Source organism: Pholcus phalangioides, unplaced genomic scaffold (genome assembly GCF_987345545.1).
Source record: "Pholcus phalangioides strain wild (caught in Gottingen) unplaced genomic scaffold, Ppha-v1.0 ptg000029l_1, whole genome shotgun sequence".
NCBI classification, from domain to species: domain Eukaryota; kingdom Metazoa; phylum Arthropoda; class Arachnida; order Araneae; family Pholcidae; genus Pholcus; species Pholcus phalangioides.
The window spans coordinates 5744770-5758657 of record NW_028301619.1 but is presented as its reverse complement, the minus strand read 5'-3'; the positions used below and the strand labels follow the sequence as shown (position 1 = coordinate 5758657).

The 13888-nt window shown below is 39.0% G+C and overlaps 1 protein-coding gene across 5 annotated transcripts in view; it reads right to left on the bottom strand.

Moving 5' to 3' along the window:
* Nucleotides 1-13888, bottom strand: part of Pgant7 (N-acetylgalactosaminyltransferase 7) — a 213278-nt gene that overhangs the window by 117968 nt on the left and 81422 nt on the right. For all 5 annotated transcript variants that reach the window (XM_089252484.1, XM_089252486.1, XM_089252485.1 and 2 more), the window contains one exon: nt 2231-2438. In XM_089252484.1, the coding sequence (XP_089108610.1) occupies nt 2231-2438 (208 nt within the window). The remainder of the gene's footprint in view (nt 1-2230; nt 2439-13888) is intronic.

Sequence of the window (13888 nt, the reverse complement as noted above, 5' to 3'; positions counted from 1 at the left end):
AATTGACAGAAATTGATTATAATAACACATATAAAGGTATTTTCTTTTGAAATTTTAATTTTTTAAAATATTTTTTTCATCTGGGGGAGCACGAGCACCTATGGTCCTCCCTCTTGCGTACATTTCTGATCCCAACAATATGAGTTAATAGGTAGAGGGCAGTGCTGACAAGGCGGGGGGGGGGGGGAATCAAAAATGACTAAAAATTTGCTGACGTAATCCTTGAACGGCCCAAAGGGCGGGAGTGGCGTCAAAAAGAATGAGCTCACCCAGGCATGGCTCGGGGGTCCAAGAAAAGAGGAGGCTCACAAAAATTAGCTCTGGTTGAAACTTTCGATAATAGCATAATAGGGCCTTAGAAAAATCACTTGGCCTGAAGGCACGTCAAAGATCCTAGCGCAGACAGCGTTGGAGGATGTGTGGGGCCTCTTATACACTTATATGTCAGGGACTCTCAAACTTTTTCCACCCGCTGCACCTCTTTTCCTAATCAACACTTATCCGCGGCTCCCCAGAGCAGTTTAACAGTCTCTTGGGAAAACCTTTGCAGGATGTCGCGGCACACAGTTCGAGAACCCCTGCATTATATATTTGCATTACTTTCTGTTTTCAATGTAAGCTTCCCAAATATTCTGAAACACTATACTCAAATGACCCGCAACGTTACTGTGTGGTGATGGTTGTCAATTTAAATTATGGGGGGGGGGGGGAGGGAGAACTTGAAACACGAATTCAACTAAATCATCAACAATCCAATCCAAAATTATTGATTAAAAACTATAAAATACCTACCACAGAACTATTAGATTTCAGAATACGCATTAGCATGGTTTTAAAGAATTGATGATCAAAACCATCATTCAATGATGATTAAACCCATTTTCCACCACTTTATCGATTTATAATAGAATTTCACAGTTTTATGTGAATATTATGGGAGGGGGGGGGGGAATCAGGACAACGGTCCCAGAGACATTTTGAATTCATTACCTTCAAAAAACATTTAAAATTAACAAAATTTGCAAAATATAGCACACATAAAAAGGTATTTTCTTTCAATATTTTAATTTATTCAAAAAAATAATTTTAATTTTTGATTGTCTCTTGGGCAGGGTCATCTTTATAGCATCATGGGCCTCAGGGTTAATAGATTTTTCTGAGATTCCCCCCCCCCCCTGTTAAATTCTCGAAAATTTTAACTGGTTCTCACTTTTGTGAGACCCGCGTTCTCTTGAGACCCCCAGGCCGTGCCCAGGTGGGCCCATGCATTAAGATGGCACTGATCTTGGGGCAGACACGGGACCCCTATACACCCTCCTGCATAGGTTTGTTACATTTTACTGTAGTAAAAATCTTAGGTTGAAGAACGGGTCATCGCTGAAATCAAATAGATTCTAAAAAACGGGACACTACTTGAAAAAAGGGATGTATGGTGAGGCAAAAATACATGTAAATATTATTGCCTGTACAGAGAAATGACTCGAATACTTTGAGCAACACCAATCATTTCTGACTTCTGGCGTCCCTGAATATCTCACAATTTTTGACACTATGGGTGCTGTTTTCTGAGAAAGGTCAAACTCACGATCCACTATCATGGTGAGTGGAGATCCTGCTTGAGTTAGTTAACAAATCTTTTCTCAAGAGTGCTCAGTGGAAAAATTAAATTTGTACAAGTCAGAATCTGTGGTTAGAATGTAGCTGAATGCCTGCATGCAAGTCTGGAGAAATGTTTTGTATGTGGGATAATCAAAATAAGAGAGCTGAATAGGAAGTAGAGGTTTCAAAGAGCTGAGGAAGAAAAACTGAAGGGTAAAAGTGGTAAATGCTGTAAGTGCCAAAAGGAAAATGTTGGGGAAAAAGTCAGTTGGAATGTTCACATTTGCGAACTCTTCACATGCTCTTTTAAACCACTTAGAGGACTACCAACCACTTTTCACATTGACAACATTAGAAAGTACTGCTCATTTGAAACGTAAACATGAAAAATGTATTCAAATTTTTTTTTTTTGGCACTTACAGCGCTCACCATTTTCATCCTTCAACACATCAAAATATTTCATTCTGTACTAAAAAGGTTTTACACTTACATAGTGAAACCTCACTACAATCATACTTTGATATAATGATAAATCCTTTTACAATGATATTTTTTCTTGGTTTGCAGAATATAGTTACACTGAGATTTTATTGTATAAGTATGATATGTTGTAGTGAGTATGTAAAGTACCTGTTTAAATAAATTGGTGTTAGAAGTGGAGGAAGCCAATTGACATTGACTTCACAATGAGCATCTAAGAAGAGAACAACTTCCCCTTTTGAAACTTCAGCTCCAAAAGTGCGAGATCTTATCAAACCCTCTCTTTGTTTGTTTCGAACAAGTCTCACTTTCTGACCGAATTGCCGTATATAGTCCTCTAGTTTGCCTTTCAAATTTTCTGAAAAATAAAAATTTGTTCTCACTTTTGAAAATTAAATAACATGGTAAGTACAGTAAAACTTTAGTATAACATCTATAGTTTTCAATGTCATACAGTTCATAAAATCAGTTCGTAAAGTCTCTGCCAACAAAATCGGAATCCTTTGGTTTTAAACTTTCTCCATCTTCAGCATCATGCTTGAATTACAAATTCATTCAATGTCTTCATGAAATAGTATAACACACTTTTTTTCAGAAGAGTAACTGACACATACAAATGCTATTTGACTGATTTTCAGTTTGGAAAACCCTTATCTGTATATGTGTAAATAGAATTGAAACATTGTGTGCCACAAAGCAAAACAAAGACAGGCTGTGGTTTAAGTTATGAGTGAGAACCTCAATTTTCATTATTGTACAAATACAATGCTACAACAGGCAAGATGCCCATAACAAATATGGATGTCATATGTTTAAAAAATACAGCAACCCAATTAAAAACACACAATCACAAAAATTATACACCATACATACAAATGATAAATATTATACAATGCCCATAAAGAATATCATGGTTGTCTTATTCGAAGCATGGATAGCTTCTCTATTTACCCCAACATGTTTATAGTATTGCTTTTTAAACGGGTCAATTGTTTTACAATTTACTACCTCCGAGGGTAAGCGATTCCATTTATTAACCCTATCAGAGAAAAATTCCCTGCGACACCATAACCTCGCATTGTCCCTTCTCAATCGATACTGGTGTACCCTTGTAAAAGCAATCGATTGGCGGTCCAGTTCATGGTCCATCCTATCCATCCCATTGAAAATTTTGAACACTTCGATCATATCTCCTCAACACCTGTGTTTATCCAATGTAAACATATTCAAAAAATAAAGTCTCTCTTCATAACTCAAGCCCTGTGTGCCAATAAGGACAAGCGTAGCTCTTCTCTGCACCCCTTCAACCAAGTCTATGTCCCTCTGTAGGTATGGTCTCCAAAACCTTATAGCATACTCCAGTCCAGGACGAACTAAGCTTCGAAAAAGCAGAAGAATGACTTTAGGAGAACGTGAACAGACTTTTTTGAAAATGAAACAGAGTATTCTATTCGCTTTTTTGACCATCGCTGAACAATGTTCAGAAAACCTAAGCCGCTCGTCAATGAGAATTCCCAAATAGATGACCCTAGTTCATGCACACAGATGCTGGGGAGCGTGGGGAGGGCAGTGCCCACCCCCCAGCGTCAAAGGTGGAGTCGACTGATCTAATGTATATATGAGCTGACATCATCATTGTGCCCCCCCAGCAATCATGACCTTGCCCCCCCCCCCAGACTTCCAAGTCAATCTCTGCCTATGCCCTAGTTACATCCGGTATTTTGACACCATTCAACTCATAAGAGAACCATGGGTTGTTCGAACCAAAATGAGCGACCATGCACTTATCAACACTAAACGTCATGCTCCATTCATCTGACCATGCTGCAATCCTGTTTAAGTTGGTCTGCAGCAACTCCCTATCGCTTTGATTCCTGATTGTGTGTGCGTGCGAGAGAGAGAGAGAGAGAGAACACGAGAATGGGATTGGGGGAAAAACACACACACACACTCTCTCTCTCTCTCTCTCTCTGTGTTTTCCCCAATCCCATTCTCGTGTAAACACTTCAAGCATTTACACGAGAATGGGACCCGATATAGTTTGACCCGATGGAATGCCTTCTGGAAATCAAGGTAAACAACATCTACATTTTTGATCTTACCCAAAGCCTTAGTCACGTGATCATAGAAGCAAAGGAGGTTAGTCACACACGATTTCCCATTCCTGAACCCATGCTGATTTTCCGACTATACATTATTCTTACGAAGGTTTTAACAACTGGCTGTTGCGAAGATATATTTTGGAAAGAGAGAAAATTTAACTGCCCCTGCGGAGAATCGAACCCACGTCCTTTCACTTTCCGGGTGAACACCCTAGACCACTTTTTCTCTTTTTCCAAAATATATCTTCGTAACAGCCAGTTGTTAAAACGTTCATATGGTAGTGGAGAGTGACATCATCCTTACATTATTCTTGTCTATCCACTTCACAAACTGCCTTTTGATGATAATTTCCAAAATTTTGGAGAGGGAGCTCGTCAAACTCACTGGACGATAATTGGACACAGCTTCTCTACTACCCTTCTTAAATATCGGAACAACATTAGCAAGTTTCCAATACCTTGGGACGATACCCTCAGCAACACTATTCCTGTATATCTGTGCGACTGGACCCAACAATTCATTAGCACATTCCCTGAGGACCCTGGGATAGATATCATCTGGTCCTGGTGCTTTGTTTGCACATAGATTTCTTAGAAGATTTAGGACCTCCACGTCTTCTACTTGAATATTGTTAAGGGTTTTATTACCCCATGCAACACCTGTATATAGAATATCATTATCTCCATTAAAAACCGACGCAAAAAAGTCATTGAAAGCACTACACATGCCTACATTGCTCTCTAACCTAGAGCCTCCTATCGAGAGGGGGCCAACTGTCCCCTTACATCCATTATTGAAGCATCTAAAAAATGATTTTGGGTCAGAGCTAATGTTATCTGCCAACCTACATTCAACTTCCTTTTTACTATCCCTTATCACTTTCTTTAATGCTCTTCTTCTATCAGTACACAATGATAGGTCACCTCGTTCACTTTTGTACTCACTGCATGATCTTTTCTTTTCAAGATAAAGGTTACGCATGGTATCCATGAAGCATAGAGGATGCGATGTACAAACATGCTTTTTTCATACGAAGGGTAAGATGTTGTGCGAAACAGAGGACAGCTTCGTACTAATTCTTCCCATTGACTTACCACCCTGACTGATTCCAACCGATCTCTGCAAACTTTCACTAACCTTCCTCTCAAAACATCAAAGTTTGTTCTCCGAAAACAAGGAACCAGTCTTTTTTGTTATCAACCTTACTCGAAGAAAAGTTGGTGAAAACTGATGACACTCGATGTGATCACTAGAACAAAACTCGCCCCCCCCCACTGAAACACGTTCAACAAGATCCTCAGAAGTAGTAAGAACTAAATCCAAAATAGTGGTACCCCCAGTGGCTTTTGATACATGCTGATACAGAACATTTTCGAGCACCAACTTAAGAAAGTCTCTTTTATACTGATCTTTAGCTGGAAGGTTCTCCCAATCAATACCCGGGTAATTGAAATCCCCTAGTTATGACAACCCTCTTATACTTACACATGTAGGAAATTTCATCATAAAATTTGGCGATGTAGTTTGGATCTCTATTCGGTGGATTGTAACAAATCCCAAAAATAAGTTGATGTCTTTTATTTTCAAGCCCAACCTATATATATAGTTTTAATATCACTTCTTTACACGTTACACTCTCTAGCCTTCACACATGGTTTCACGTATATATCAACACTCCATCACCCTTTCCTATCAGATCTATTTCTCAAAAAAGTATTGTATTCTGAGATGTGTAAGAAAGATTCATCCCCATCTTTTGCCCAAGATTCTGTGATGGCTATAAGATCCAGGCCCTCCACAACTATCATAGTTTTTAAAAAATCTTCCTTATTACACAAACTCCTGGCATTTATTAACACACATCTTAATTTGCCCAGTGGTTTAGTGTAAATTGAGAAGTCAGAGGTGGGTAATTCTTTGTCAGTACTGTTGTGATTATCATTAACTAACCCGCATTCCCAACTAAGTGGTCGGGGGAGTAAAAAAACCTCCCAGACTCCCCTCCTATTCAGATGGATCCCATCCCAATGAAGCCACACATCGGTAAATGCAGGAAGCTCCAAGAACGTGACCCCAAGTGAGGAGCAAATGTCCTTCAGGCCTTAATTGAATTGGTGGATCCTACTCTTATACCCTCTACTACCCCTTGGCAGTACTGGAATCACTGCCACATCTGAACCCCATTCCCTAGCAGGTAATAGTAAATCCTGGTACTCTGACAGAAACTCACTAATATTTGTTCCTACCCACAGAATCACCAGCAAGGGCAACTTTCGGTGATGAAAAACGTCTCGAACATTGCTAATCTTCCCACAGGAAGACAACAGTGCTCTATATAAACTCTGAAAATCCCTACTCTCCTAACCATGGAATCGCTGATGATTAAACCCTTTCACTATCCCCCTCTACCTCATCCATGACCACCCATCCACCCTCTAAACTGTTGTTGTTCATTGAGATTGCTTCTTCACCAACAGGTGGCTCGATGACAATTGTCCGTTATAACTGGGCCCTCTAAACCCTAACTTTTCCTGTAATGCTTCGACCTCAAATTCCAACCTTGCCCTATCCAAACACCCCTTATATTTGAAACTATCAGCTACTATCCCCCTAAATCAGGGAAACCTCCCACCACAAGCTCTACACAACACTAGTCGAGGTATACTAACATTATTGCTAAAACTAGATAATAACACTTAAAAAATAGGAAAATGAGAAACGTTAACGGGAAACTAAAATAATGTAAAATACATTACGATGCAAAATATACGTAAAAGATTAAGTAAAATAGAATGCTCAACAAAAAATCACGAAGAAAATATATATGTATATAAAGAATACAACACACTTCTCTCTAACATAAGTATTAAGCTATAAAGTACTTGTACTTATTAGAATTAGCAAACTACCTATATTCACTAACACTAAAACGGGTGTGGGTCAAAATCCCGACAAGTCAAAATCCAGACACGGTCAAATTTAAAAAATTCAATTTCGCCGTATAAGCCGCACTTCGCGATTTCTGTCGGGATTTGAATTTCTCGCGGCGAGGGACGACGATGAGAATGATAAATTGCGATGAAATAAATTTTCAAATTTTAATTTCGCCGTATAAGCCGCACTTCGTGATTTCTGTCGGGATTTGAATTTCTTGCGGCGAGGGGCGTTGGGGCCACGATGAGAATGATAAATTCGATCAAATAAATGTTCAAATTTTAATTTCGCTGTAGAAGTCGCACTTCGCGATTTCTGTCGGGATTCATAAAATTCTGTCAGTAGTTTTATTTTGTACTGTTGAGACTCAGAATGCAACCTCTAAGTTGGTCGTAAGGAAGAATTTGCAGATTACCAAATCCACGCTAGTGAAGATGCGTGTGATAGTTCCTTATTCATGGATATTCCCCACTTTTTATCATTTCCCCCCCCCCACAATCATTTTGTACTTCACTATAAACAGAACCCTTTGAACCCGTGCACACGGCAGTGTTGTTCTTGGGGGTCCAGCTCCCATGGCCCCACAGTGGGAGCTGGGGGATTTAGCACAGAGAGGAGACTAACGGTTTATATGTTACTGCCAAAGCCCGAAATTACCCACTTCGCAAACTGACTAGCCCAATTGACCCTTCCAATGTCCGAAATACGGGCTTTGGCCAGCCTTTTGTGTGTGTATCTATATATCCCTATATCGATGCCTATGTTCGAGGTTATCGCCGCATTGGAGTATTTTTTGTGACAATTATGGCCATTTATAATTAGCTATAGCTAATCACAATTCTTATGGTTAGCTGTGGCAACTCTAACAGTCAAAGGAATCTGAATATCGATATCTTAGTGATCCATATCTAGGGATCGGCATGTAGGGCCTAGCGAAAGCCCGTAATTCGGACATTGGCCGGGTCCACTGGGCTGGCCAGTTCGCGAAGTGGCCAACTTCAGGCTTTGACAGTAACATATATAAATATATATATATGCGGCCATCGCTCCCCTCGATATAACGACCCCCATATATATATATACGGGGTGGTAAAACTATCGACTGGCCGATAATTACACGCATGATTCCTAGTGAAAAACTAATGTCAAAAAGTGTTTTCCGTTTTAGGATAATCAGAATATTAAATGTATATAACATTTTGAACTTTTGTGACGAATCATTTTTATAATGGCCAGTTACGCGCCACACAACCAACGAAAGTTAAATTCTTCCCCAGCAGAGTGTGGTGGGCTTTTTGAAAATGAATTAATTTAATAATGGATTAATGTTATAACCTTGTTATTACGTAATTATGCAATAAATTCGATCACTATATAGGCAAATTGATCACCAGATTTGTAAATTGTTTTGCCAAATGACTTTTTTTGACCCCCACATTGCATTATAAAGTATGCAGAACAAAAATTATGCACAGTCGTCCCGGGCACCAGGGCTGGTACCCTTGTAGGAGCCATGATGGCTCCAAAATACTCGAGGTCGTACGCATTGCCCTAGCTAGTTTATTTATTGAAGGAAGCCCTGACCAGGACCGTCTCAACAGCATGATACCCCCATCCCGGGGCAGGGCCGCAACTATTATTTTAGCCACCCGGGACAAACATGATTTTGATGCCCCCCTGAACTTTGAAATTCAATAATTTTGCGAAGGACCGTCACCTAAAACTGCTCCCCCCCTAAATTTTTCAGCCCGGGGCAGTTGGCTCCTCCCACTTTGCCAAATCTGGCCCTGCCCCTGGCGAAGGGGTTTCGTGGGGGTCTTTTTTGGTCCCCACTTGATTAGAAACACCCGATAACCAATTTGCATTCTGAATGCCGAACATTTTGACCAGATCTCATTATGTGTGTGTGTGTATGTATGTATGTGCCTCTCTCTCTCTCACACACACACATGCGGCCCTTCCGTATATTTTTTTACATTATAAAATTGGTGAGTTACTAATAAATGAAGAAAATTCTCTCATTTTCATGATTTACGTACCGTAAAAATCATTTCAAAATTGACTTAAACTGAAAAAAAGAAATATCTTCAAACTAATAAAATGTTTTCAATTATTTTGGCCCTCTGATTTTAACCGGGTTCCCGTTGGCCCATTGTACGCTGAATTAAGCCGTTGTTAATTGCCGGATTTGTTCTCCCGTGGGCTTTGTGGAGAGTTCTGGTTTTTCTCACAATGTTTGATAGGTTGAATACCCCTGGATTAAAACAGTTGAAATTTCTTTTCACGTATAAAACGGTAAAATTAATTTTTACAGTGCAGTTTGAGGATTGAGTCTTCAATGAAATCGCAAGGGACCGAGATTTTTTTCCCGTTGAGCACAGGTTTCCACTTAATAAAGGTTCAATTGATATAGCGTGTGAAATTATGTAACAATCTCTTAGGTAAAATTGAAATAACATATAAAAATAATTTAATTGAAAATAAATAATTTAAAAATTGACGATTAAATTAATTATATTTAAAATAATTGAATGTAAATGAATAATCAGTCTATAATTACTAAATAATGTATTCAAGTTCTGGCAGCACCTCTATAAAGTTCCGACCTACATTGTGTTCTAAAATAATGACATTTACGTTCTTTTTAACTTTCTCAAAAATTTTCGATCAGGGTGTCATTGTCTGTCACATCAGGTTCAGGTTGTACATTATCGTCAATGTTTATGTAATCCTCAGCATCAGAACCTTAACTAGGTATTTTGTAAGGAAAGAGCAACATGGTCTTGTTGCCCCTACCACTGTAAAATTCGAAGATTTTATAACGGTCCTTTTGTTCCCACCTAAAATTTGTCATCCCCCCCCCCTAAATTTTGCCAGCAGTGCAGTTGTCATACTTTCCTCTCTCTAAATAATTCCGGCCCTGCTAAGCCTTGCGACCACGGAATGCACACAGCTTGCATAATATTTTAAAATTCAACCCTTACATTGATTTTTGCTGTTGAAAAGCCTGCTCTTCCGAAAAAATTTTGTTACAATTTCAGAAAGCAACTGCTTTACTATGGTTATGGCTTATCAAAACCACTGCATCAAGTACAGAAAAGGTTTATGCTAATCTAAGGTGTTGATAATGTATAACTCTCATTTGCGAGCATAGATTGAGATGAAAAATTTTACCTACTCAAAAATGTTTACTATTACTTCATAAATTATCCTCCGATACCATTTTTATATCATTCTGATGGTTATTGTCCATTGATCGCCGTGTGTGAAATTTTCTGTTAAAGGATACAATTTTTCTTTCTGTTTCCACGTTAGACAGGTTCCTAAACGGAATGGGCTAAACACCCATTTTTTTTTTTTTTGCATCATTCAAAAAAAGTGGAAAAAAAATTGTTCCATATCACCAAAACTTTTTTATTGTATAAAGTTAGAAATATTTCAAAATGATAAAAAGCGAAAAACAAAATGGCGTGAATTTATAATTTTACTTAGTTCAATGAAGATATACATTGAAAATAATTTGAAAAATCAAATTTAATAGTTTGATACAGTATATGATAGTATTATAGTGGTTTTTTCTTATGCATAAAAAACTGGAGCGCATATCTGCCCTTTGGTGATAATGGCCAGGAAAATTCCACTCATATATGCGCTTATGATGCAAATGGGTAACGCAGGTTTCTTAATGTGTATTTTGGCAGTGAAGAAATGATGGGAGCACGAAATTTTTCCATTGGGAAGACAGGTTTTACTGCATTTTCTTTTTGCAATCATAGAGGAAAAAGTAAATCAGCAAGGTAAACGTGTAAAAGGCAGTTTTTATATAGCAGGGCCGGATTAACCCATATGAAGGCCCTAAGCACTAAAGTGATTTTGGTGCCCCCATTTTTAACTTCAACGCATGCTCCTCCCCCGTGATAATTAGATTTGTTTACAATTTTCTACTATAAGTATGCAAATTTTGAAAAGCAGATAGTTTATGAGGGGTTCAAAATAATCATTTTGCCAGGAGCCTAAGATGCCATGGCTGCTGAGGAGCCTTGAGTGTCAGGAAGATCTCGTGACAATTTGATCTGGTTAAAATTTTGAATACAAATACAAATACAACGCCACAACAGGCAAATTGCCCAACGAGGTGGCTGACTTAAGAACATCATGGATCCCCGAGCCCCTACCTGCTACTGCTACACCACACATGCCCCCCCCCCCCCCGCGGAACCCCCCAACGAATCGGTAAATGCGGGAATGTGCGTGTACGTGTAGTGCAACCTGACGTATAGTTTGTTTCTGTGTAATGCTTGTTATGTGTAGTGCTGTCATCTGCCCCCAGTTTTACTAACTATGAGTGAAGTGTTATGGTTGAATGATTTACCGTTGTAGGACTGTTGCTCTCTGTGGCGAGACTTTTTAACGGGGAGATCGGCTCGCATTTGCGCCTTGAAGTTGGGAACCACAGAAAACCAACTTCAGCCGACCACCACTGTGGGGTTCGAACCCGGATCCTCGCATCACGAGTCCGGCACTATAACCACTCGACCACCACAGCGGCAATAGAGAGTATGCAAATTGTGTGGTAGTGTAGTAAAGGGCATACAGAGTGTCCATTAAGAGTTAGTACAGCCTTTGTCTCCTCAACCATCTGTGGTAGAGATGATTTCAGTTTGAAAAAATGCTCAAAAGGTGTTCAAAAATTACCCTGTACCAGTTTTGAGAGTGAAAACAAAATAAAAAAAATCTAAATTTTTAATGGCCTCCCGTCCTCTAACTTCTAATTATAAAGTGGCTGCACTGTATCTCCTGAGGCCAACAAAAAAATTCCAAGTTTACAAGTACAATGTTCGCTAAGATATTTGAATTCAGAATTCGAAGGAAAGTTGGAAAGGACAGCATAAATGAGGAGAAAGAGCGTTGTCGATTAGTTTTTGCTGTCCTTCCATAACTTTTCTCTCTCCAGTTTTTGAATTCAAATATCTTAGCGAATATTGCACTTAGAAACATGCAATTTTTTTCTGTTGGCATCAGGAGAGACAATGCAACAACTTTCTAATTGGAAGTTAAAGGATGGGAAATCGAAGAAAAATTTAGATTTCTTATTTTGAGACACACTGTATTTTCCGAGGATGATATCACCTTCCACTATCCATACAAAGGTTTCAACGGTTGGCTGATGCGAGATGAATTTAGGAAAGAAAAATTCAACTGTGCTATTAGTAGGAATCGAACCCATGTTCTCAAGCTTTCTGGGTGAGCGCACTAGACCACAAAGGCAAAGAATATCAATTTTTCCTCGGAACTTGTATGCGATGAACAGTCGGACATAATGCAGGCCAAAGTCTGGTGACAGTTACATTGCCACCAGTCCATGCATGGTCCCGTTCAGCGCACACAAGCTGTAACGAAAGATTGAGATATTCGTTGCCATTGCAGTCTAAGGCGATCACCCGGGAAGTGAGAAAACGTGGATTCGATTCCCCGCAAAGACAGTTTTGAATGTTCTTTCTTTCCTAAATTCATCTTCGCATCCACTAACTGTTGAAAAAACACTATTTCCACTCTCAAAACTGGTAAAGGGTAATCTTTGAGCATTTTTTAAATTGAAACTATACCTCTCTGACGGACGATTGATAAGAAAAGACCACACTAGCACGTACAGGACATCCTGTATAGCTAGATAGGGGCCTCAGAAAAATTTGTTTTACCTGGGGGGTGGGGGATGATATGATGCTGTGGAGATAGCTTTGGCTTACGTTATGGAAATAGAGCAAAATCTCTCAATCCAAAAACTGAGCATTAACGCGAGTTCTTGTTCGAAATTAACTTTGTTTCTCTGCTTCGTGTCAACCATGCAGGACATAACGTCACCTCTCGCAGCACACTCCACTGCATAATACATTTGAAATTAAAATTTGAAAAATTTATTTCATCGCAATTTATCATTCTCATCGTCGCCCCAACGCCCCTCACCGCGAGAAATTCAAATCCCGACAGAAATCGCGAAGTGCGGCTTATATGGCGAAATTAAAATTGGAAAATTTAGTTCATCGCAATTTATCATTCTCATCGTCACCCCAACGCCCCTCGCCGCGAGAAATTCAAATCCCGACAGAAATCGCGAAGTGCGGCTTATACGGAGAAATTAAATTTTTTAATTTGACCCTGTCAGGATTTTGACTTGTCGGGATTTCAACCATGTCGGGATTGTGACTGGTCAGGATTGTGAAACTAAAACAATATACCCAAATGGGGAAAAATTGTTGAGAGTACCTATGAAAAGTATACACTGTTTGCTAACACTAACGTCCAAAAAACCCACAAATTTATATCAAAGAAAAACACAAACCTGGCAAAGGGTAAATGAAAATGAAATGAGAGCAAGAAAAAAAATTAAGTTGATCAAATATATATATATATATACACAACGAAAATTAAAAAAATTGGGAGAAAGGACTGAGTCCTAGTAGCAGCAGAGATGAAATTTTTCCAAAAATCTGTATCTACAAAATTAGCCAGTTTTTCAGTATATCTTGCATTAACAAGTGGAGAGTACCTCTTTCAGGACATAAAAGGGTTGTCATATTAGGGGATTTCAATTACTCGGGTATTGATTGGGAGAACCTTCCAGCTAGAGATCAGCATGACACTTGGTGCTTGAAAATGTTTTGTATCAGCATGTATCATAAGCCACTAGGGGTACTACTATTTTGGATTTAGTTCTTACTACTCCTGAGGATCTTGTTGAACATGTTTTGGGGGGGGGGAACTTTGTTCCTG